The 22,500-nt window shown below is 39.6% G+C and overlaps 2 protein-coding genes across 2 annotated transcripts in view; both read right to left on the bottom strand.

The window, feature by feature from the left end:
* LOC138054327 (uncharacterized) overlaps nucleotides 1-1,926 on the bottom strand; it is a 60,959-nt gene extending 59,033 nt beyond the window's left edge. The window contains 2 exon segments of the mRNA XM_068900791.1: nucleotides 1-475; nucleotides 1,890-1,926. The exon segment at nucleotides 1-475 is cut by the window's left edge and continues 45 nt beyond it. Of these exon segments, the coding sequence (XP_068756892.1) occupies nucleotides 1-475; nucleotides 1,890-1,926 (512 nt within the window).
* Nucleotides 1,927-13,802: 11,876 nt separating this feature from the next.
* Nucleotides 13,803-22,500, bottom strand: part of LOC138050776 (uncharacterized) — a 9,025-nt gene continuing 327 nt past the window's right edge. The window contains exons 1-8 of the mRNA XM_068897061.1: nucleotides 22,340-22,500; nucleotides 20,562-20,736; nucleotides 20,031-20,125; nucleotides 19,593-19,746; nucleotides 19,270-19,333; nucleotides 17,290-17,552; nucleotides 15,491-15,650; nucleotides 13,803-14,176 (exon numbers count right to left, since the gene is read on the bottom strand). The exon at nucleotides 22,340-22,500 is cut by the window's right edge and continues 327 nt beyond it. Of these exons, the coding sequence (XP_068753162.1) occupies nucleotides 13,932-14,176; nucleotides 15,491-15,650; nucleotides 17,290-17,552; nucleotides 19,270-19,333; nucleotides 19,593-19,746; nucleotides 20,031-20,125; nucleotides 20,562-20,736; nucleotides 22,340-22,500 (1,317 nt within the window). The 3' untranslated portion in view covers nucleotides 13,803-13,931. The remainder of the gene's footprint in view (nucleotides 14,177-15,490; nucleotides 15,651-17,289; nucleotides 17,553-19,269; nucleotides 19,334-19,592; nucleotides 19,747-20,030; nucleotides 20,126-20,561; nucleotides 20,737-22,339) is intronic.

Below are 22,500 nucleotides of genomic sequence, written 5' to 3'. Positions count from 1 at the left end.
AGATCAAAGGTGTCGTGTTCAATATGATCTTCAGCGTTCCGCACAGAGTTCAGAAATTTACCAAACAAAACTTTAGTTTCTTTGTGGCAACAGCTTGACAAAGCAGCCTTTAGAATCCCAGAGAACATTCCATCTACGGTCAAACCAGGGATTCCTTTATTTCTGGTTTCATAACGGATAGTGTAAGGCGAGTAGGTATGCCAAGCAATTGAGACCGCCAGTCCTTTTTCGCAGCGATAATCTAAAGAAAAATTCTTCGCCAAGTCTGTGTAGTACTGCATCTTTGGAGATTTCTTTTTGGGGCCTTCCAGTTCGAGAGCAGAGAAGGGTATATGAAATGATGTATCCGAGTGGTTTCTTTGCGACCAGTAAGGACGAAATATGGCGTTGGTTTGCCGAGAAAACTCCAAGAGAGAAAAAAGGAATAAGAGGAGGGGTAGCATGATCTTTGTCAAATCTATCTCGCCGAAGGAATCTAAAAAGAAAATAAACGCAACATTAACACTGTCATTTTGGATAATTCACTGTTTTAAGAAGGATTCTATAACCTTTTCGTTATTGCATCTCTATTCCCTTCGAACCTTTTTGACGCTATGAAGGTTTGAACCCTTGACCAGCAAGTTCCATACACTATTTTTCGCGGGAACATTTGTTCAATAGACCTAATCGGCTAACTTAACGTTGCACCCATTTCAAACCCTTTGGGAATAAAAAGTTTTGTTCCAGGTATTTCCATACCATTTAAATGTGAATGGTACATTATCATGCAAATACAATACACAAAGAATCTTAATCCCCGGAGATTTGAATTGGGTACAACATTGAGTTAACCGATTAGGTCCATTAGGGGCAGGATGACGCAAGCAATAAGGTGGGTTTTGAAGGTAATGGGCGAAAATGTCGTGCATATGATTGTTTGATCTTGTTAAATTAACCTAACAGCTTGTCTTCGCTTTGGAGTTCCTTCTTTTTGCCGTTTAGGCGAGGATTTTCGAACACACGGTCTTTGGAGATTATGGTACTTTTCAACGAAGAAGGGCTTTCGGTTTCTGTTTCAGTTAAGTTCTCGTTTTTTCTTAATCTTTTCACGCAGCTGGAACTATTTTGCACCCCGCTCAGATGATTGGCTAAATGTGTCTTTGGTCGTCAGTGACCTCAAATTCATCCACGGATTGCTTTCTTAGAAACCACTACTAAAGCAACTGGCTGACTGTGTCCTTACGGTTGAAATTTCACTTTCTTTATATCCCCGCAAGCTTCAAGCCTTGAAAGCCCCAGGTATAAATATTGCTCTTTCTTTCCTCTTTATTTGAAGCTTTGTCAAAATTCCCAGTGCATTTAAAAGGGGCTTTGCCACACAAAATGCCTGACATTTTTCAGGTTTATGGCAAATCGCCTATATGAAGCTCGTTTTTGGTCAGAATCATCTTGTTTGTGATGTGACGATACTTTTATCAGTAAAGGAATTCCACATTACCATTTTCGAGTTTTTAACTCGTGATAACTAAAGATATCTCCTAAACACAGTAAACTAACGTAACTGTGACATAACATCTTTAATCTTACTATAATCTATTTTTATTGCTTTGGAAAGAAGGTGTGTGCATGCATCTTAACTCAGTTACTGTAGGTTTGCATACTATCCGGACAATATTTTTTTGGAGTAGGTTGGATTGTTCAATATTCAGACATGTCCATGAGGCGTCTACACTGTACTTTCCGAGCTTTCCACCGTTAAAGCGAAAGAACATTGAAAGCCTTGGAATAGGGGTCAGAACTTTCGCTTTATCGAGCGTGGGCTGTAGAAAACAGCTGCTTAATGAAGAATTTCTAAGAAATGCATTCCTTGATCACAAAACTTGAAGATGCAACAGGAACTTACTAGATACTCCTTTCTTTCAGAAATGTCACATCATCAGGCCCCATTTTTTCAAAAGTTGGATAACGCTATCCACCGGATAAGTCACTATATATTGGATAGCGCCGAATTGGTTTTGGTATGACTTATCCACTGGTTAGTGATTTATCCGGCGGATAGCGCTATCCATCGTTTGAACAACTGGGGCCAGATGTCCAGTGATATAAACGAATCGCAAAGAAGCCCCCCAGTTATTGTTTGCCTCACCTGAGGGATGTACCAACAGACGTCCGCATTAAGAGCAACTTCCCTAGCTAATAAGATGGAGACTTTCTTCTTGAAAAAATATATATTTTTAAAGTGCAAAATGATATGGATCAAATTTGGATTAAGAGCTAGCACAGCTGATGCAAACCGGTCAGGAAGCCTATCACGAAATACTAGATTTTTAGAAGTTATGTTGGTAAAAGGAAATAAGATAAGAAAAATTGACAACTTGAAGACAGAACTGGACATATCTTGGTAGGCACAAGAAGAGAGCAGATGAGCAGATTCCAACTGAATTTCTAGAACCTTCGTTAAAGTTGAAATCTGATTATTTCATTGTTCCAATATCGCTTTTATTCTTATCAAACAGCCGCAAAAACAGATAATACAGATCCTTCCCCCGGCTTTGGCGGTACCACTGTTACAAATTTATCATCTGAATATACAATTATAATTTTGGTAAAAGAAGCCCAATTCGGCATAACTTTTCTCATTAAAGACATTTAAAAGTTAATACCCATTTTTTGTTTCGTTTTCTCAGAAACGAAACGTATCTACTTTGACTTCGTGGTGAACTGTTTACACAGTGAGGTAGAGTGGCCAATCAAAACAGAGTTTGTAATTCAAAATCTAAACATCTATGAAATGTAGAAAACAAACTTGTGAACATATGAACCTGAAGTATCGCAAGTCATAATGCTGACGAACAAAAAGCGAAGGAAATATTAAATTTTGACTATCTGAATAATTTTATATTAGATTAAAGCGATATATTATAGGAAAATTCCAAAGCTATCTCTCTTCGTGTTAATGATTAATGTTACTTTAAACAATCTTCGCGCTGGTGAGTCGTAGTGATAAATTGGATTAACCAGGAACCAGTTATTTTAAAGCTAATACTGGTAACTGCCTAGGTTCACATGTAACACAAGTAATGGAAGGTTCACGGAAAACGGAATTTGAAATGTTATGCATTGGCATTTGAAGGTAAAATAGCTATTTGTAGACTATACATGCGCATAAACAAGTATCTGTTCTTCTCTTTAATGGTTAATATTCCTTGACAGGCTTCTCTCCGTTCAGAGAGTTTGCGTTCACATTTCCATCTTTATTTATCGAGAGTTTCAATAGACGACGCGAAACTAAATATGACAGACCGAGTGACCTACCGCTACAGTATTTGATCTCCTCTCCTTACCATTCCGAAAAAGAAACTCTTTTTTTAAAAAAAATAGCGTCTTGTTAAAAACGTCTTTTTAATCCGTTCTTCTTCCAAATTTTAATTACATTTGGACCTGGTAGACGATAAACCTTTCTGTAGAAGTCCTAAGGCTAATTATAAATACATTTGCGACTCGCTTTTAGCCTAATATAAATTTTAAAATGGAAGGATGGAGGCATTAGCAATTGAATCTGATAACAGGAACGAAGATTTTATCACTGTCTTGAGGCGAAAACCGAAAACTGCTGTTGGATTCATTACGAGCTCCCAGATGTTGAAGGCCTAAATGTAATAAACCACCCTAAATGTAATAAAAGTCCTAAATGGAATAACATTTTGCATTAAATGTAATAAGGTCCTAAATGTAATGACATTTTGCCCTAAATGTATTAACTCTTTAAAGTGACATTTGGTCTTAAAGGTATTGACGTCATGCTAACGTCATCAATGAAGTAAGTAACACGTCTTCAACCAGCTAACTGGTTATGACTGGGTACGTGATCGGTCACGCCATCTGTCACGAATATCAGTCACATAATGGTCAACCACCTGACCAACTGATTATAACACCCATGTGACTAATAAAAATTATTCATGTGACTTCTTAGCATTGATGGCGGAGCTTCGCGCGCCGAAGGTGCCAGCGCGGAGCACCATGGGTAAGAAAATATGGTAACCCATCTGTGCGAGAAAAGTTGGTTTTGGTGACCGTACGACCGTACGACTGTACGTCCATACGTACGTCCACCCGTCCAGGTATGCCAATGTGACCAGTATCACGCGGCCATATCGCGGGCTCAAGTTTAGAGGTCATCAAGGTCAGCTGCAATCTCGTACCCAGAGTCCTCGGGCTTTTTGGTCAGCGGTGAGCGCCCGGAAAGACCCTGGGATAATGGACTTTAACAATCTTTTTGATCGGACAATGGTAGTCCGACAGGAAGTCCTTAAGTAACATGAAGAAGTACCACACAGGAAACCCCATAACTTGGAGGGAGATTCGAAATCCAAAACTAATTTCAGTGCAGTTTGTTTTTTTCTACCGTCGATGTTTTCCCCTAACTTAAAGGGGCTAGGTCACGCTGTTTTATGTAATTTTGTTTAATTTTGTTAGTTATGAGCTCTAAATGTCAAATTGGCAGAGCAAGAGTCTTTCATTTGCAAAATCAGGGCCACGTAACAACTGAGAATGATTTTCCAGCTGTTTAAATGACATTTTGATATAAACTGATATATATTTTAAAAAAGGTGGCCCGACGTTTTTCAAATTTACCCAAATGCAATTCATTTCAATCCTCCCCAGTTTTGTCCATCCTTGTCCCTTCTTAGCTTTCCTGTGTTTTGTTTGAGTTCTTCTATAGTTTTGAGCCGTTATTTTGTTATTTCAGTTAATTCTATGACCATTTGATCAATACTGAAATTGCCTAAAATTGCGTGACCTAGCCCCTTTAACGCACTTCAGAAATATATTAATCACAAATGAACGAAAAAACGACGGACTCTGAATTATGTCTAACAGTTTCGACTAATAAATAGCAGCTTTATTTAGGACGGGAACTTTCCCACGCCGCTAAAACTGATTACTGTTGCTGTTGCAAAAGTACGTAAAACAAGGCATGACCTACAACGATGTACAACGACCTAAAATGATCTACAATGACCTACAGTGAGCTACAATGAGCTACAATGAGAGCTCTAAAATAATCTACAATGACATACAAGGAAGGGTTACGTTTTTGCAAACGTTGGCCGTGTAGCACTTATATTTCTACTAACTATTAGACTTAACTATTAAACTGTAATGTGAAGTGCTAGTTTTCTACCCATATGAACCATGTGAGCGTTAGCCCTACTAGTGGAAATGGGCCCACTCAACGCAAGGACAGATAAAAACTCTGACCAGGGCGGGAATTGAACCCACGACCTTCGGGTTAGATCACCGCTGGTCTACCGAAGGAGCTACAAGGTTTCAATTCAAACCCAGGTCAGATTGTTTCTCTGTCATTGTGTGGGCCCATTTCCACTAGTAGGGCTAACGCTCATGCACATGGTTGATATGGGTAGAAAACTAGCACTTCACATTACACTGTAATAGTTAAGTCCGCTACAATGACATACGATGAGCTACAATGGCCTAATTAAATGACTTACAATCAAAGAGAAAGACAAAAGAAGATCAGGGTGAAGAGTTTGGTGAGCGAAAAACATCCATTGTGCGTTGTCACGCAACGCTTTTAGTCTATTGCGCGATTAACCCATATGATCACAGCAATTACGCATGTGGCCTTGAAGGCGAAAATAAACAAAAAAGACCCTTGGATGGTTTTCCTTTGATTTAAAGCTTAATTGAAAATGTACACATATCAAGGCTTTGCTTGGCAACAATAAAATTTTAATTAGAGCAGGAAAAAATAAAGAGAAGATCGGCGGGTCTAATTTGCAGGTTTCACCAATACAGAAAGTATCCTAAACATTCTTAAAAGCTAACCTTAGGCCAAATTAGGCCTAAACAAAAGTTTTTAGGCCTACGGTTAGCTTTTATGAATGTTTAGGATACTTTCTGTATTGGTGCAACAATGACCTGCAACCCGCGACCTGCCACCTACGACCTGCAAATTAGACCCGTCGAGAGAAGATGGTAAATTCTTGCCACAATGTCTTGTTTGGTTCAGAGTGCACAATGAGAATTTTCAACTAGCACAGCAACGAGGTTTTGATTGGTTCAAAGTGCAGAGTGGAATTTTTTTAACCTTTGTACCGCAAATATGCTTGGAGCTGCAAATTATTTTTTACTTTAGCCCATTACAAGTCATTAGCTAATTTTAGCTTATAATGTACCTCATTTTAGGTCATTGTAGATCACTGTAGGTCATTGTAGGTCATTGTACCTCATTGTAGGTCATTGTAGACCACTGTAGGTCATTGTAGCTCATTGTAGGTCGTTGTAGGTGGTCATTATAGCTGGTCATTTTAGGTCATTCCTTGTTTTAGTAACTACGTGAAAAAGTACCGGGGGAAAACATTACATTCCTTTCTTTGGGGAGAAATCCGAGGAAGAAGGTCTTGTCGAAGCCATTCCAAATTATGGAAACATAAAAATGTAGTAGAAGAGGACATTAATCTCGTTCCCACAAAAATGTGTAAAACGTGTTGCTTGCACGATGGTATTCTGCACGATGGGATGCACTCTGTAAAATCCGACGTGTCGTTGAACGCCGGCAATTTGCATGAAAGCTAAGTACGATGAAGTTGAATTAACGCTTAAAAGCGCTTATTTTTCTTATTTGATTGAACATGAGTTATACTTTTTTTGCTGTGGTACTTACGTAAGCATTCAGTTGTGGCATAGTTCTCTGACCATCTATGATCATGTGAACTCGCAAGGGAACGAAAAGTCCTTGTAGAAGGAAAAACCCAACCACCAGGAAAAGAACGAACAACGGCAATGCGCACAGCTGCTGTACGATTCTGGAGAACCAAGGGTAGGTTATCAGTCAAAGACGACAACGGGGGAAAGGTGCTTTATTTTGAGGGACGGCGAATGTTAAGATCTTCAGAGATAAACAAAATAGTCGCAGTGGAATTTGACCGAACCAAAGGATCTGGCGCAGCGAAGTTGGCTTGTGTTCTCTTATAGACGAGTTCACGCTCTTGATTGCATCATGGGTAATCAGGGATGGCGGGAAATTCAAAGGTTTACATGGCAATTCAAAGCAAAATAAACTGTACATGACTACTTTATAGACTTTCGCCTTCATAAACCAAACAAATAAGCTCATGTTCACAACTGTGATGAACTAGACTTGGTATCCCTTCTTTGGAATTCCTTAATATTGCTTTTTTTTGTCTCCATACATTCTCTGTAATTTTGTGCCCTTCCAATTAAAGGAAATGTATGACAGAAACTCTTGTTAATAAAATAATTTCTTTAATAGCCATTCTCTCCAAATTTATTCTGCCGCACCTTTGAGCGCATATCTTCTGCTTTGGAAAATAAAAATCCGAAAGTGCACATCATGAATAATTTTCATCGTTTTGACCTTCCTTGCAAACCTTTGAATTTCTCTCCATCTTGCCCTGATTACCCATGATGCACTCAAGAGCGTGAACTCGCTTATTGGAGCCAATTAGACTCCAAGATACCAAATAGATTTAATGGATATGGGCCGTAAAGGAACTGTTAAGAAGAATGGTCATTTCTACAGATACGTGCTTACTGTGATTGGCATTTTTAGCAGCTTTGTTTGGCTGCGCCCTTTATCAAGGAAATCTAGCAGGGTCGTTTCCAAGGAACTGAAGGAAAATGCGACCTCAATAAGATGGGTAAGGACGGAGTCAATTGGGTAAAACAGCTCCCTCTGTACAGAGCTCTCGAGTCTCACGCATTAAGCGTGAGTCTCACGCATTTCGATGCAATCTCACGCTCTCACGCCGACACGAGCATTTCTCACGCATAGGCACTTTTCTTGTAGGGAACTCTACCTTTTAAGCTTTCAAAATTGCTCATGAATTCCGAATTCATTCCTTCACTGGCACTGAACTTCGGCCAATGTTCCATCTGTTCGTGTGCTACCAATGTTCTTATTTCTTCAGCATTTTCACCCGTTAATATATGATTTATAGGCCGATATGTTAGCTCAGGCTGATCATGAAAACATGGGCCCTCTTGGCAAGCAGCATGAAAAAACCAAAATGACGGACTCGACGGTGCATTACCAGCGATATGAGAAGTGCAAAATTCAAACATTTTTCGGGGGAGCATGCCCCCAGACCCCCCTAGAATTGTTTGGCGCCTCCGGCACAAGAAACACAGGACACTTGCGTCTTTGGCGCAATCTACAGCAAGCATCTCACTCTTTGGAAACTTTAAGACTTGAGAGCTCTGTCTGTACCAAAACACTCTTGATAATGACCCCAAAGAAGTAATTGCTTACAAAAGAATATTCGAAACATATTTTGCACGAATCTGTAGTAGCTTCAGAGAAAGCGGATTAGATAACGAATGTCTTCCTAGCTTTGAGAGAATTCACCCAACTGGAAATGACGTTCCCAAAATGCTTCTTAAGTACGAAAGCAAGCACAAAAAGCGACCGATATGACAAGCGTGCTATGTGTACACAGTGTCGCTTAAATCCGCCCTCTGTCTATAGCGTTGGAGAAAAAGTTTGGGCCTAAGACGAACATCACGGAACAAACGCAATGTCATAGAGGCTCGTATAGAAAAACGAAACAACAAGTTGAATCCTATAAGGTTTCATACACTTCACCGCTATCAGGAAAGAAGGAAAGCAAATGGGTTCCTGTAGATGACATCGCAAGGCTCCGATTCAGTGTCACATTCCTGACAGTCGATCACGCGTGCAAATCGGATTTGACCAGATCTCGCCTTCGCTCACCACAAGAGACCTGCGTACGAGATTAGTACTCGGATCCATTAATTGATGGGTGTCGGTGAAGAGGTGTGTCAACAATATCGACGTCCAACACAAAACGGGTGGAAGAAAGGAAAACAAATCCCGTTTTTTTTTTTGCAATAATGGTCGAACGATAATTGGCACTTTTATTCAACGAAGACGAGCCTGCGAGCAGGTTCTCAATGGTTCGAGGTACATGAAGACCGTGACTGTGTTGTCAGCTGCAGTTTCACAGTTAGTGGCCACGTCTTCCTATTACAATATCACAACGATTGCTCTTTCACAAATATAGATTTTTAAAGACTAAAATCAGTGAGAATAGAATTTGTTCCACGAAAAGTGCGGACAGAGAAGTAAAAAATAGAAATAAATACGGCTTATCTGCTGAATACCCCTCCACTTATTTGCACAATAATAACATCTGTTGTATTCTAACTCGTTCTGAAGGTCGCTTATAGCAATGAAGTCGATGCGAAGGTCCAAGTTTTTCTTCAAATAGAATCATGTTTTAAAACTGAATTTGTTTTTTTTATTCTTTTAAAAGTGCGCGCGGAACCAGCAGAAGCGATCCATTCACTTTCTCTTCCTTTGACTGGAATTTTTTTCATGATCACTAAACAAAAAGTCTACGATAAACCTTAATACTACCCTTTGCTAAAAACAAAAAAACCTAAAAGCCTACCTATCTCCTTTGCTTCGGGATTTGTTTTTGAACGAACGAACTACGGTAATAATAGCACTTGTCGACTTCGTCTCAAGAGTCTTTAAATCATGGTGTGGGCGGAACATTCTTCTACTTTGACAGATCTGGTATACACCACTCTTAAAGCAAATAAATAACGTTTTGTTGATTAACAATTGGAAGTTTGTGTTCTTTCGGTTTGAATAGTCCTTTGATCTTCTGACTTGTGTAAACGGGCTGGACGACGGCATCAATCTACAAACTTCCAATTGTTAATCAAGAAAACGCTCTTTATTACTACAAGTGTGGTCTGTGTGATGCAGACTATGTCAGCTTCACGAGTCCTCACCTACATCAGCGTGTGGAGGAGCATTAGCGATCAACAATCGGCAATCATGTACAGGCTAGCAAGGATCCGGAGACCATCAAAAGAAGTTTCAAGATTTTGAAGAAATGTCAGAGTAAACTCGACTGTCTGATATTTGAAATGGTTTTTATTCGCTCGAACCGTGAAACTGAACCTAATTAATTAACGTTTATTGTCTCTTTCGCTCTTTTATCGTATTGTTTCCATGTAAATATATCAGAGTTTTTGGTCAATACCTCATTAGCATTTTTACAATTGGTTATATTAGCACATGCTAAATTTTATCTTTTAACTTCAAAAGTGACCGTTGGAACGGTTGAAACGTCGTTTAAAATAGCGTTAATTTCTGTAGTAAAATCCGTTTCAAACAAATTGGAAGGACTTTTTTTTAACAGCTGTGAAAGATCATATACCGGTAAAAGCAGTCCATGATACTAACTCTCCTCCTTGGATAGATGGCAAAGTACGTCACTTGTTGCCCAAGAAATACGCAGCTTTAAAAAAATTTCGCCGGAGCAAGACCCCAGAACGTAAGGGAAAATTACGCGCTTTGAGTCAAAACATTAAGTATGTAGTTCGCTCCAAACATCGACAGTACTTAGAACAAATTGAGAAGTCTTTTAAAGACAACCCTAAACAATTTTGGAGCTACCACAAGGTGTTTCTAGGATGTCGGTCTGGCACATGTCCGGTGATCTCGTACAACGGTGTCACAGCTAAGGAACCTGCTCAGAAAGCAGAACTTTTTAATTAGTATTTCTGTTCTGTTTTTCTTCCCGCAGCCTCTAATGTAAACAGGGCTGAAATTAACATATCGCCAAAAACTGTTATGGAAATTTCGCAAATAGAAGTGTCAGTTAAAGAGGTGAGAAATTACTTGAATGGACTAGACACCTCAAAAGCATGTGGTCCCGACGGCATTCCAGCTCGACTACTAAAACAATGTAGTGAACAAATAGCTCCCAGTCTCTGCGCTATTTTTAACAACTCTCTTAGCAGCGGCAGAATTCCAAGAGAATGGAAATCGGCAGATATAACACCCATCCACAAGAAAGAATCGAAAGAGCCAGCTGATAATATCATATCAAAATATGATTAATCGTAAACTAAATTGGGGCCTGGTATATATTCACCATTGACCCTATTCCGGAATACGAATACGTGGATTGATAATTTAAAACGTTATATCTGGCGTTTTGAAGCAACAAGGATAATAAAGATATGTTTAAAATGTTTAAAATAGCATTTTAGCAGTTGTTTGACAATTGTAATGTAAATGTCCGTAAAAACAAAGGATTTCAAAATTCCTATTCCGGAATACGTTCAATCCAACGCACCCTTAGTATATAGTTAGAGAAGTTGTAGTATTTTTCTCCGTAATCCTTTTCTGCTTCTGATAGAGAGATCGCATTATATTCAGAACTACTTGGAAATGGGCTACTGATACTAGTAAATAAATATCATCGATCTTTAGTGAACAACGAGAGTACAATGATCCGTCATCGTCGGTCTTCAACAAGACCGAGGCAAGGTTTTGTGAATTCAAGCATTTGCATTTTTCAGCGATGGACCAAGAGCAACAGAAAATTCGTGTCAGTTTTCTGAGATTTACATTGTCAATAACCTAAGTCCAAGTTTGAGCATAAGCACTTTTCAGCCTTGGAATCCGAAAATCCTTCTTCTGTTAACAGCTAGACTGTCGCCCAAAAAATCCTGCGCCGGCTTGAGATCCCAAATAGAAGTTTTTATCATGACAAGAGAGCGAATCCCTGTGCCCAATGTTAATTATTTGACTGCGACCATACAGTATCCTCGGTATAACGAACGATTCTCTTTAATTAGCCTGGCCAAAGTTGCAGTAAGATGTATGAAACAGAACAAGGATGACAATCCTTTAATCCTGCAACTAAGCTAGAACAACTTCACAGTTACAGTAACAGCTCATTATAAATACAAACACTGACACTATCGATACATCTACAGATCCGCTCCATCTTCTTTCTCTTATTAGTTGCATCAACGTCTTTATTTTTGAAGGCTTCTCGTGGTAGAAGGTATAAGTAGCCGGAATTTCCAGTCTAAAGCCCTTGTTTCTCCGTTTGGCAGCCACTTCCACTGAAATTTGCCCTCCGTGTTTTAAAAACAAGTGAAATATACTAGGAAGAAGTAATCGTTCAGATCCTAAAATGCTGGGTAGCGCAACGTAACACATGAAAAAACAATTATTAATTATATACCTCGATGTAACGACCATTTTGGTTGTTTTTCCGCAAATTTGTTATATATAACGAACCCTCTATATAACGAACCAATTTCCCCAGTTGAGTTTCCACTATACTGTATTGCGAAGGAGCTTTTATCTCTTGCTCCCATCAATAACGTGTCGTCCGTGAATAACCACTCCGTATGACAGAGAGCTAATAATAGAATTCAAATAATTTTCATCTTAAGAGGGTCTAATATTGACCTTTTTGCAGATACGGCGGCCATTTTGATTTCTATCGTTTCGAAAGACATTATGGGATGTTCAGGGGACAAATTAATATGTATTTGTCCCCTGGGCATCCCATAATAACTATTTGAAACAATACAAATAGAATTAGCCGCCGTATCTGGAAAAAGGTCTTATGGGCGATTCGCTTTCTTAAGTTATTTACTCTTTGGACTGTATCATTCTTCGGTGAACTGTATTTCAATTGTGTTGATGCAAATAACCTCCAAAATAAACTGCATTATGGGATTCGCGAGAATAGCGAATAGGTGATTCTTTAAAATAATTAATTTCTTCGTCTGTCATCTCGACAAAATCGCTTGGCGGCCATTTTGAAAAAACCGCCTAGGTGATTATCGCATAATAATCACCTCAAGTGCAACCAATCAGCTCAGAGAATTTTCAATAATCACCTATGTAATTATACTAAGATTCCTTTGATCATGATCATTGGCTGCTTTTTTTTTAAAGGAATCTTGTACCAACACAGCCTTCAAATGTTACTCCGTCTGGCATTGTCTTTGATGATGAAAATACTATAAAAAAATTCGTGGAGATCTAAACACTACTTTGAACCATTGTATTATTAGCGACCGATTTCAAGAGAGAATCTGTAAACAATTAATTTCAACTCGACAGGTTATGTCTTAAGGCCCCTCTGTCTTAATTTTTCTGGTCGCGATATGTTTACTCCGATGCTTAAGTGGATAATATGATTTTGATTGTAAATAAGACTCTCATAATCTTTATTATTCGTGACCCTCGGCATACGTCTGTTCGGTTAACTCGTCAACACCGGGTGTTTTTGAGCAGAGGGTCAGAATTATGTTATTGAGATTCTCTTCCAACATTCTCTCCAAGAAAGTAGAGGGTTTTCCTATACGGGTCCAGGTGGCTTCCCTTTTTCTTTACCTCACCCATTTGCACTATTTCATGTGTCCGATTCCCGAAAACCGATTGAGAAACCGTCGGAGCCTGTCGCACGCCAAATCTCCAACATTACTACCTCCGTCAAAAAACATGGCAGAGATCCACTTGTGCGAATGATAAAATAAGCGAGAAACTTTAAGGAGCACATTCGTTGATGTCCGTATTTTATCAGTCAAACCGTTTTCTTTATGTACAACTGATTTCTACTGGCTTTTATTACTCAGGTGTTCTACAAAAGGCTTGAGTCTTAACTTGAACACTTCATCCTTCGTCGTCGTCCTTCCTCACTTACGGCCCCTTCTTGAAATCTTTTGTCAGCGTTAACAACATTTTTGCTCCGGCTGAGCTCGTTTACTAGAGCCCCGTCCACACGTATCCGAATAATTTTGAATCCGTGTATTCTGAATGACTTAATATAAAAAGCCATTTAAGGCTTCTAGAACATGACTATTTTATAAATAGTAAATAAATGAGAACAAAAAGTGACAAAAAAGACTTCAAACAGCGTTTTCTACTTGTAAAATAGAAACAAAGAACAATATAGGAATTAAAACCTCAGTAATCTTGCGAAAAAGTTGGAAAACATGTCTTCGTTCGTGTGGGATAATAGTCAGTTTACTTATGTATACAGGAGTGCTCGCAGTGCATATCAAACGACTACTTTATGAAATACTTGTGTCATGGTGACGAAAACTTCAAATTCTCACACACAAACCATGTCTGCGTTACCATTATCAGCAACGCAACGCTTTGAAGCTCCGTCAGCGGCTGATTCTTTGTCACGCAATTTCTTCAATCCTTCTATCCAGCGGTCGTGAAACAGTTGATATTCTGCTATCATGTCATCGAGTTTTTCGCGACTGCTGTTGTGGCATGGATGAATTTTAACTTTGTCATTGTTTATTGAGTACGTCCCTGTCGGAGCAACTGACTGCATTCGCTGGTTTCCTGAAAGAGAGATGCGAAATAATTATAATTCTGCAAGCTCCGTACACCTCTGCATTTAGTACCAAACTGTGACTTATTCACAAGTAAGATGAAGCAGACTTCAGGAATGAAGATCGAAGGCAGCACAATTGCAAATAAAGCGGGATACTTTTTAACATTAAACTAGCAATTTCCGGCGGGTCTAAAACAAGGGTCACTTTTCACGGGTCACTCATTGCAGTTTACTGTTCTACCTTTTTGAAAGTAACCCCAAACCCTCAATTTGGCTAACCCAGGCCTAAAAACTAACTTCAGGCCTAGAGTTAGCCAAATTGAGGGTTTTGGGTTATTTAGAAAAAGGTGAAAACAATGGCCTGCAACGAATGACCCGTGAAAAGTGACCTGTGTTTTAGACGCTGGCAGCAATTTTTAAAAGAAATTAAGTGAATTGCTGCGTGAATAGAATCACTTACTGTAACGATGGAAATGTCGTTTATTTATTAAAAAATATAACTGATCACTATATTGTGGAAAGTACGTGTCTATAGGAATAAACAAATTACCAATCGTCAAATTTCCCAATAATAAGAAAAGATACTGTTACTTCAGACCTAGGTGCAAAGTTAACAGAAATCTGCGGTGAATGAAATGAGATTTATTTCAGTATCTATGGTGGGGAAAACTTCGAATGCTCCTTTGCAGAATTTGAACCTACGTAGGTAAAGGTAAAGTCGCGCTCGAGCAAACCGTAGGGCCCATACAGCCGGAGCTTATCCCGGTTTTATCGTAGCATGAAGCAAGTAGGAGAATTTCCCCCCCTCCCCTTCCCCCCTCACCCTAGGATGGGATGCTTGTCCATCGCTGGTTACCCACCAGCAGTATATTACCTGTACCATTGATACATCTGGGCCGGGTTGCTCGAAGCACAGTTAGCGCTAACCTCTTAACCAACGGTTAGCGCTAACCAGGCTTCGAGCAACCGACCCCTTGGTGATAGAGAAACAATGGGGAGGAAAGTCTCTTGTCTAAGGAAACGACACGATGGCAGAGTTAGGCCTCGACCTTCCGATTACTAGTTCGGATGCTCTACCCCTGAGCTATAGGAGACTCGTAAGTTGCAAAGCTGTAGGATCGACTCCTGCAAAGGAGCACTCGGGTTTTTCTGAGTATCCCCGAGTCCCAGCTTCTACGGGTCTCCTATAGCTCAGTGATAAAGCATCCGAACCAATAATCGCAAGGTCGTAGGTTCGACTCCTGCAAAAGAGCACTTGGTTTTTTTCCGATTATCCCCGAGTCACGATCGATAATTAAATCATTTCATGTAGAACTACTTACTTAGTTTAGGACGTCTGCAAAAAAATTCCCACGAAATGCCAACTAAAAAGAGTGCCACGGCCAAGCCCAGAATAACATATACAACCAGGTCAAAAATCTCTTCTTGATAAAATAGTCCTTCTGCTGCCTCTAACTGTTGATTTTTATCGTCAATTGGGTTCTGAAAATAACATGGAAATAAATGCTGCAGTGTGTGATTGGAATGTTTGCGGATTTTTTGATTGATTGTCAGAGAGGAAACGACTATGCCACGACAGCATTAGAGCGGTTTTCGATTGAGTGTGATTGGCTTCAAAACGTCGCGTTGCATTCTCAGCCAATCACAGGTGAAAGCAAACAAGGCGCGAGTCTCGTGACTTGCTCGCTCGTCCTTTCCCGCGCTTTCCCTCGCTTTAGCGCAGGCTACATGTACGATTGGCTAACTGCGGTGTCAGCATGTTTTGTGATTGGCTGAAGAGATAACTTAAGATTACGTTTAACAGCACTGAATTACTGGTTTAATTAAATCATTGTTAATAGACCTAATCGGCTAACTCAATGTTGCACCCAATTCAAATCTCCCGGGATTAAGATTCTTTGTGCATTGTATTTGCATTATAATGTAGCACATGATTCATATTTAAATGATATGGAAATACCTGGAACAAAACGTTTTATTCCCAAAGGGTTTGAATTGGGTACAACATTGAGTTAGCCGATTAGGTGTATATATGGAGATGGTTCTGAAACTCGACGAGTTTCTTTGTTTTATATTTTTGTTCGCTGTCTTTCCCCTGAACATGAACAAACCACCATTTTTCTAAAAGAGCAGGCAATCAAAAGTCTCTATTAATTTATTCAAACTTAGTTGTGTACCGAGGGCAAAAGATTGTTTATTACACAAAACATGATAATTTTATTCCAGAAAGCTCATTTGTAGAAATCTATACCCTTTATTTTCACATGTGAAAAAAGCCTACACAGCCAATCAGAATGGCGTGCAGCTCTTTCACGTGTTGAAGCATAACCAATCAACGATTGCGTAAAGGCCTTTCCAAGCCACTCGTGCATCTCGTGCAAATCGTACTTTGTTATTGAATCAGACAGTGACTACATTTTTAGTTCAGCTCTTTATTTCCTTGATGTACATGTACCGCGATATTTTCCATTGCTATTAAATTTGCATTTGGTTCTATTGTTAGTGAGTTTTTGTTTCTAATTTGCGTTCAGAAAACTATTTCAATGAAAATTCTCGTCTTATGTGTAGTAAACAGCTCACGACAGAGAAAGTGCTTTATACGAGGTTTTATTCACTCGTTGTTTTTGTCAAAAACCCTCACTCGCTGGTACCTCGCTCTTTCGGGTTGTTGACACAAACAACTCGTGAATTAAACCCCGTACGCCGCCCTTTCTATGACGTAAAGTGTATTAATATGGTCACGTCAAGTTCACGTAAAGCGCGAAGTCACCGTTCTTGATTTTGAAGTTCCAGGGTTTCAAAACCAGCCCATCTCTATGAACTATGTTTAAACCGAACAAAAGAAATCGTTTCCTCGGAGAAGAATTCAATTTCATGAGGATTTATTACAGAAACCAGTTTGGCCGCGGTTTCTTTGCTAATGGCAACAACATGGCCACCCAAATGACACGTTGAAGGGAGAGTGATATAAACAAAAAGAGCATTTTCTAGAATACATGATCTAAGGAATTGAAAGTGATCCAGTTGAATAAGAGTTACCTGAAAGACATGACCTGAGGAAGAAAATATAACTGTGATTTGCGCAAGCATTTATAATTTATCGTAATAGATGCAATCTTACCTTGAGACGGGCAAGGTTTGAGGATATGATTTCAAACACCTCTTGGGGATGGTCACGCAGGATCTTTCGAACACACTTTTCAAGCTTTGAGGAATTCTTTGCCAACACCACTCCGTAGATGATTTGATGTTCGACGTATCTTTCGATCATAATTGGTGCTTCTTGAATGAGGTTAACCGTGGTTAAAACGTAGTTATCAACCAATGCTCCATCGATTTCGTGTGCCAGGAGTGCTTGCGTCATTCTAAACACGTGAGGAAAAACTGAAACAGAAAAGCAGAGGAACTTTCACAATTTTTATTTAAGAACACAAGGTGTGAGTGATTGACAGTCACGTTTGTACAGTCAGATATACGCCTGGCCCAGTAGGAGATAATGCCGCTGGCCGGTATTGGCGATAAGATCACGTGGTATAAATATATCAGCGGGAAGGACCTAAAATAAATATTACAGCATTAAAAAATTTAGAAACCCAACTGGAAAGCTTTGTTGTTGGTTACAATGGATGTTCCATTTAACTCAAGCCCGTTCGCCGCCCAGTGATTGCGATTTTACGCGCCAAAATTCAAAAATGTGGCCGTGAATAGCCTGGAAGTTGTAAGACCTTTCAAAAGTTGTAAATGGAACACACATTTCCATCGGAAAGTTTCCAACCGGAAAACAGGACTACTTTTTCAGAAGTTCCATTTATTCCGGAAATTTTCCAGTGGAACGAACCAAAAAAGTGTGTTCCATTTTTGGCTTAACTGCAGTGAGATTTTGTCTTGGAAAGGTATCAGGCTTTTGGTGATATAGAATTTTCGAGGAACTTGAAAATGGTCAACATGTCAACCTCAAATCAATGTTTCTCCATTCTCTTTTATTTTCTTCAATCTTTCTAGGTTTAGTATTATACTAGTAACCACATGTCTTTTCAGGGGGGCTATTTACGTAAGACATCTACCATGGCACTACAATGATACACGGTACCAAAACAATATCGTGTATTGTTAAGGGCTACGTATTAGGCAAAGACAAGTTGAATCTGCTGAAAAACAAAATGCAGCTCAGTTGACAGTTATGGAATAAAGCACTGTGTTACTGCACTCAGTCTGAGGTCGCTCGTTTTCACTCCTTCCTCTCCCCATCTGATGTACCTCATTGGAAAGCCTGTTCTTGATGCCATTGCAACTGAGAAGCCCTTAATAACATGCATAAGTGGACTATGGAAAGATAAACATGCAGGTTTTCCTCTGCAAGAACTTGTAGCAGTACCGATGAAACATTCAACCAATCAGTTCGCACTGAATATTCGGAAGCTGTGAACGCGCGTTACACGTTTCAACCCTTATGGGTTTCTGGTACGATCTGTCACATCACGAGCTATAGTACGTCTGTGATTTCTAATTTTAGCGTGATTCCTATTCGCTGGCTTTTGACAGTCGACTCTGAAATGGCATCTTTCCCTTTCCGTTGGCTTGCTGAGGATTTGCTTGTTTTCTTTTAAAACTCTTGCGATTCAAGAAAAATTAATTGCCTAACTGGTAAATTCGACAGTAGATTTCGCTGGAAAAACCCATATCCCTCTCATCTCTTTGTGATTCATGGGATCAGTCGGTTTTTCAGGTGAAATTAACCGTGGAATTCACTTGTTAGGTAGCGAAGAAAATGACATAATTAAGCAATATCCGGGAAAACCAAAAGGCGGACAGTTCCAAAGCCTTTTATTTTCACTAATCCTACAGCAAGTAAAAATAAACAAGCCTGAAGCTCCGCTTTTAGGCTATTATTATTATTATTATTATTATTATTATTATTATTTTATTATTATTATATATACTATATATATTATTCTTATTATTATACTTATTATTATTATTATACTTATTATACTTATTATTAATATTATTCTTATTATTATACTTTATCTCTGTGATGACTGAAACTCATATTCTCACATTTGTTTGGTTCTAGTCAGTTTCAAATCAACCCAGTGATTACCTTTCATGTCCGCGTTCATAGTGACCCCAAGCTTGAACTCTTCGCTTCCGTTAACAGCCCCAAGCTACGATGAAAGAAGTACCGAGGAAATTAAACCACGGGGCAATACCGCATCTAACATAAAAAAACTCGCGAGGTCTCAAGGACGTTAAACAGTAGACTGCAAAATGGTCCTCATTGGTAAGGAGAATATGATCGTTTTACAGTGTATTTAAGAATTTCACCAGTGACGTCTCCGTGACCGCGATTTGCCGAATCGTCTGAGTTGTTCTGAAAAGGCGTTTTTATAGCGATTTAGCACAACAACTGACTTGCAGAGTTACCTTTGAGCCGTGGATTTTGAAGCCCTGCGCTGCACTGGCAAACAAAGAGGTGGTAACAAGGGCTGAAAATATTGAGACGATGATAACACCAGCGATAATGCATAAGATGCAAAACACGCGGCCCAGAGGTGACTTTGGCGATCGGTCACCATACCTGTGAGTGACAAACATACATAACAACGCATTAAATGCTGGTGAGCAGAGTGAAATGACCATCCCATTAAACCAATTGGCTCATTCCATCACAATCAGCAAGTTAGTCGCTTGGGGGCCTTAAAATGGCGCATGATTGTAGACTTGTCCTACAGGCTATATATACGTAACAGTGACAAAAGAACTTAGGCTCTGAAATTTCCATTTAGCCAAGTAGTCCACAGATATTTAACGCACCAAGTAAGACCCTCCCTGAATATGAACTCTAAGAGAACGTTTCCATACCCCATTGTTGTCAAGGTACCCAAAGCCCACCAGAAGCCTTCCCATGATCCTTGAAGAAATGGTGGTGGAAAATCTTCCGGGTTACTGGTGTGGTCCTGGAAACAGCAAAACACTATAATCATCAAATTCAATACATTTACTATACTTGATGCAGGTTTTTATGGCCAATTTAAAGACTCAGTTGTTTGATAAACGAAAATTCGCCGTCGTGTTCTCACATAATGAAAAAGTACTGGAAATTTGTGATTTAACACAAGAGAGGGTGAGGGGATCTTTCTTGAGCTTTGAGGCATGCTGTGAAAGTTATTTTGGTCTCACGCCCATGGTCGCGCAGTCAATCATCAATTACAACTAACCAATCAGGTGCCTTTCTTAAAATATGACCACGGGTTGAATTTCAGAAATGAAGCAGTCGGAGAAGTTGCCTCTGAAAAAGTGAGCGAACAGAAATTCCGGGACTATCATTCCCAAAATAAGATGCAAATTCAACGATAAGAGCCCACCCAAGTTTCAAAAAGTAATGAAACTCACCAAGAACCAAATGATAATTCCTGAGAGTAAGGCTGCAACTAAAGAGAAAACCACCAATGGCCAGGCATTGGCTACCGTTGAGATCAGAATGTGAGTCCTGGTTTTGTCGTGTTGTTCGTTGTGATGCAAAAGGATGACTCGAGGTGCAGTAACTACGCCAATGAATGGCCGGTCCCTTGGGAATGAAAAGAAAAGTTAACGATTTAAAAAATTTGCGTTTCTTTGCCTTTTATGACCCAATTAATAACTTCTTACTAACCGAGCTCGAAGGCCGTACTGGGGAATATTGGCCCGAGGTCGTGGCAGTACGAACCGAGCGCAGCGAGGTCCGTACAAAAACGACCGAGGGCCAATATTCTCCAGTACGGCTCGAGCTAGCTCGGTTAGTAAGTAGTTTATTATATGGCTTTTTAATTACCTTTTGCTTTGTTTTTGCAAGCCCGAAATCGGCCCGTGGATTTCGGGAGAATAATGCCCTACAATTCAGTCACAATTAGTAAATCAGAGCGCACGTTATATCGGCTACAAACACAAGCCATATAATAATGATACTTATTTAAGTGCCAAGTGTCTTTAGCATTGGCACGCATTGGACACTGTACACTAATCAATGCAAATTAAATCAACTCAACTCATATCAAATTATAGGGTAGTTTTGAGGAGATGGAAAAACCGGTGAACCCGGCCGAAAAATCCCTCTCGAAGCAGAACAGAGAACCAACAAATTCGACCCACAACCACAACCTAAGTCTGGGATTGGACCCCATCAATGCTGCAACATTGCTCCACATTGCTCCTCTCTGCATGTTGTTAGTTAACTAAACAAACGTACAGAAAACTGATCCCACGGAAGTAACGCTGATGTTATTGATCTTATGGTCAGTTTTACTTTGTCTCACGAAAAATGGAGCTTTCTTCCTGGATAAAACTTTTTGCCTTTGCGTTTTTTAGATGGGAGCACTTATTTTACATGAGGTTTATGAATTTCCTGGCTAAGGCAACTCTGGGAACTATCACGGCACTTCCTATTACGGGGTCGAAGATGATTGTAAAGTGAGATTACAGATGTGCTGTCCACTTAAAAACCAATCTCGTTCCCAGATTCATCGTTCCCTTGACCAGCGACCGGGAAAGAAACACTCTGGTCAAATCCAAGAAAGATCATATTTTGATTGGCTGTTGGAAAACGGTTTTATTTCCTGCCATTTAACCGGAAGTAGAGTTTTATGCGCCAGAAGCTATTGACCCCTGCGAATTGTACATTATATTCTTTAAAGCCTCATAATGAGCTTTTTTTTGGAAGAGCTCAGCTTTTCCTAACCTTTCGAGAGCGTAGTCCCATGCGTCGTGGAAGTGCTTTACGTTAGAGGAAGAAGCCGTATTTCTAAAAGATTGACTTCCATGCATAGTCAGAAGACCATCCACGCACGCGTAGTTATTCAAGCGGAAGCAGAGTTTTCATGTTCCGGTTTTGGTTTATTCCAGAGCGACTCGCTTCCGTTCTGCTGCGTCGGACGCGCTTCCTTAAGAAGTTAAATGAACGCAAGGACATTTAAAGAGACTGCGCATGCGTGATTGTGTCCGTTTGGTTTGGTTTAAGGATTGGGGATTGCGTCAGTTTGGTTTAAAGGTCAAGCGCAAACACCTTCTCTCTCTCTTTTATCTACACCTGCGTCAATTCTGTAGACACTTGTTTTTTTGCTTGCGTATACGCGTGTTCGAATTTTAAGCGTGAAATACTTTAGCAATGCGTTTTCAAGAATTTTACATTGTCTTACCTAAACGAGTTGGCAGATGAATCATATCCATAAAGTGGAAACGTGAAATCAAAGGTGTCGTCTTCAATATGATTCTCAGCATTCCGCACAGAGTTCAGAAATTTACCAAACAAAACTTTAGTTTCGTTGTGGCAACAGCTTGACAAAGCAGCCTTTAGAAT

This window comes from Montipora capricornis, chromosome 6 (assembly GCF_036669925.1).
Source record: "Montipora capricornis isolate CH-2021 chromosome 6, ASM3666992v2, whole genome shotgun sequence".
NCBI lineage: Eukaryota > Metazoa > Cnidaria > Anthozoa > Scleractinia > Acroporidae > Montipora > Montipora capricornis.
The sequence above is the reverse complement of the archived record's forward strand: the minus strand, read 5'-3'. Positions and strand labels throughout refer to the sequence as shown.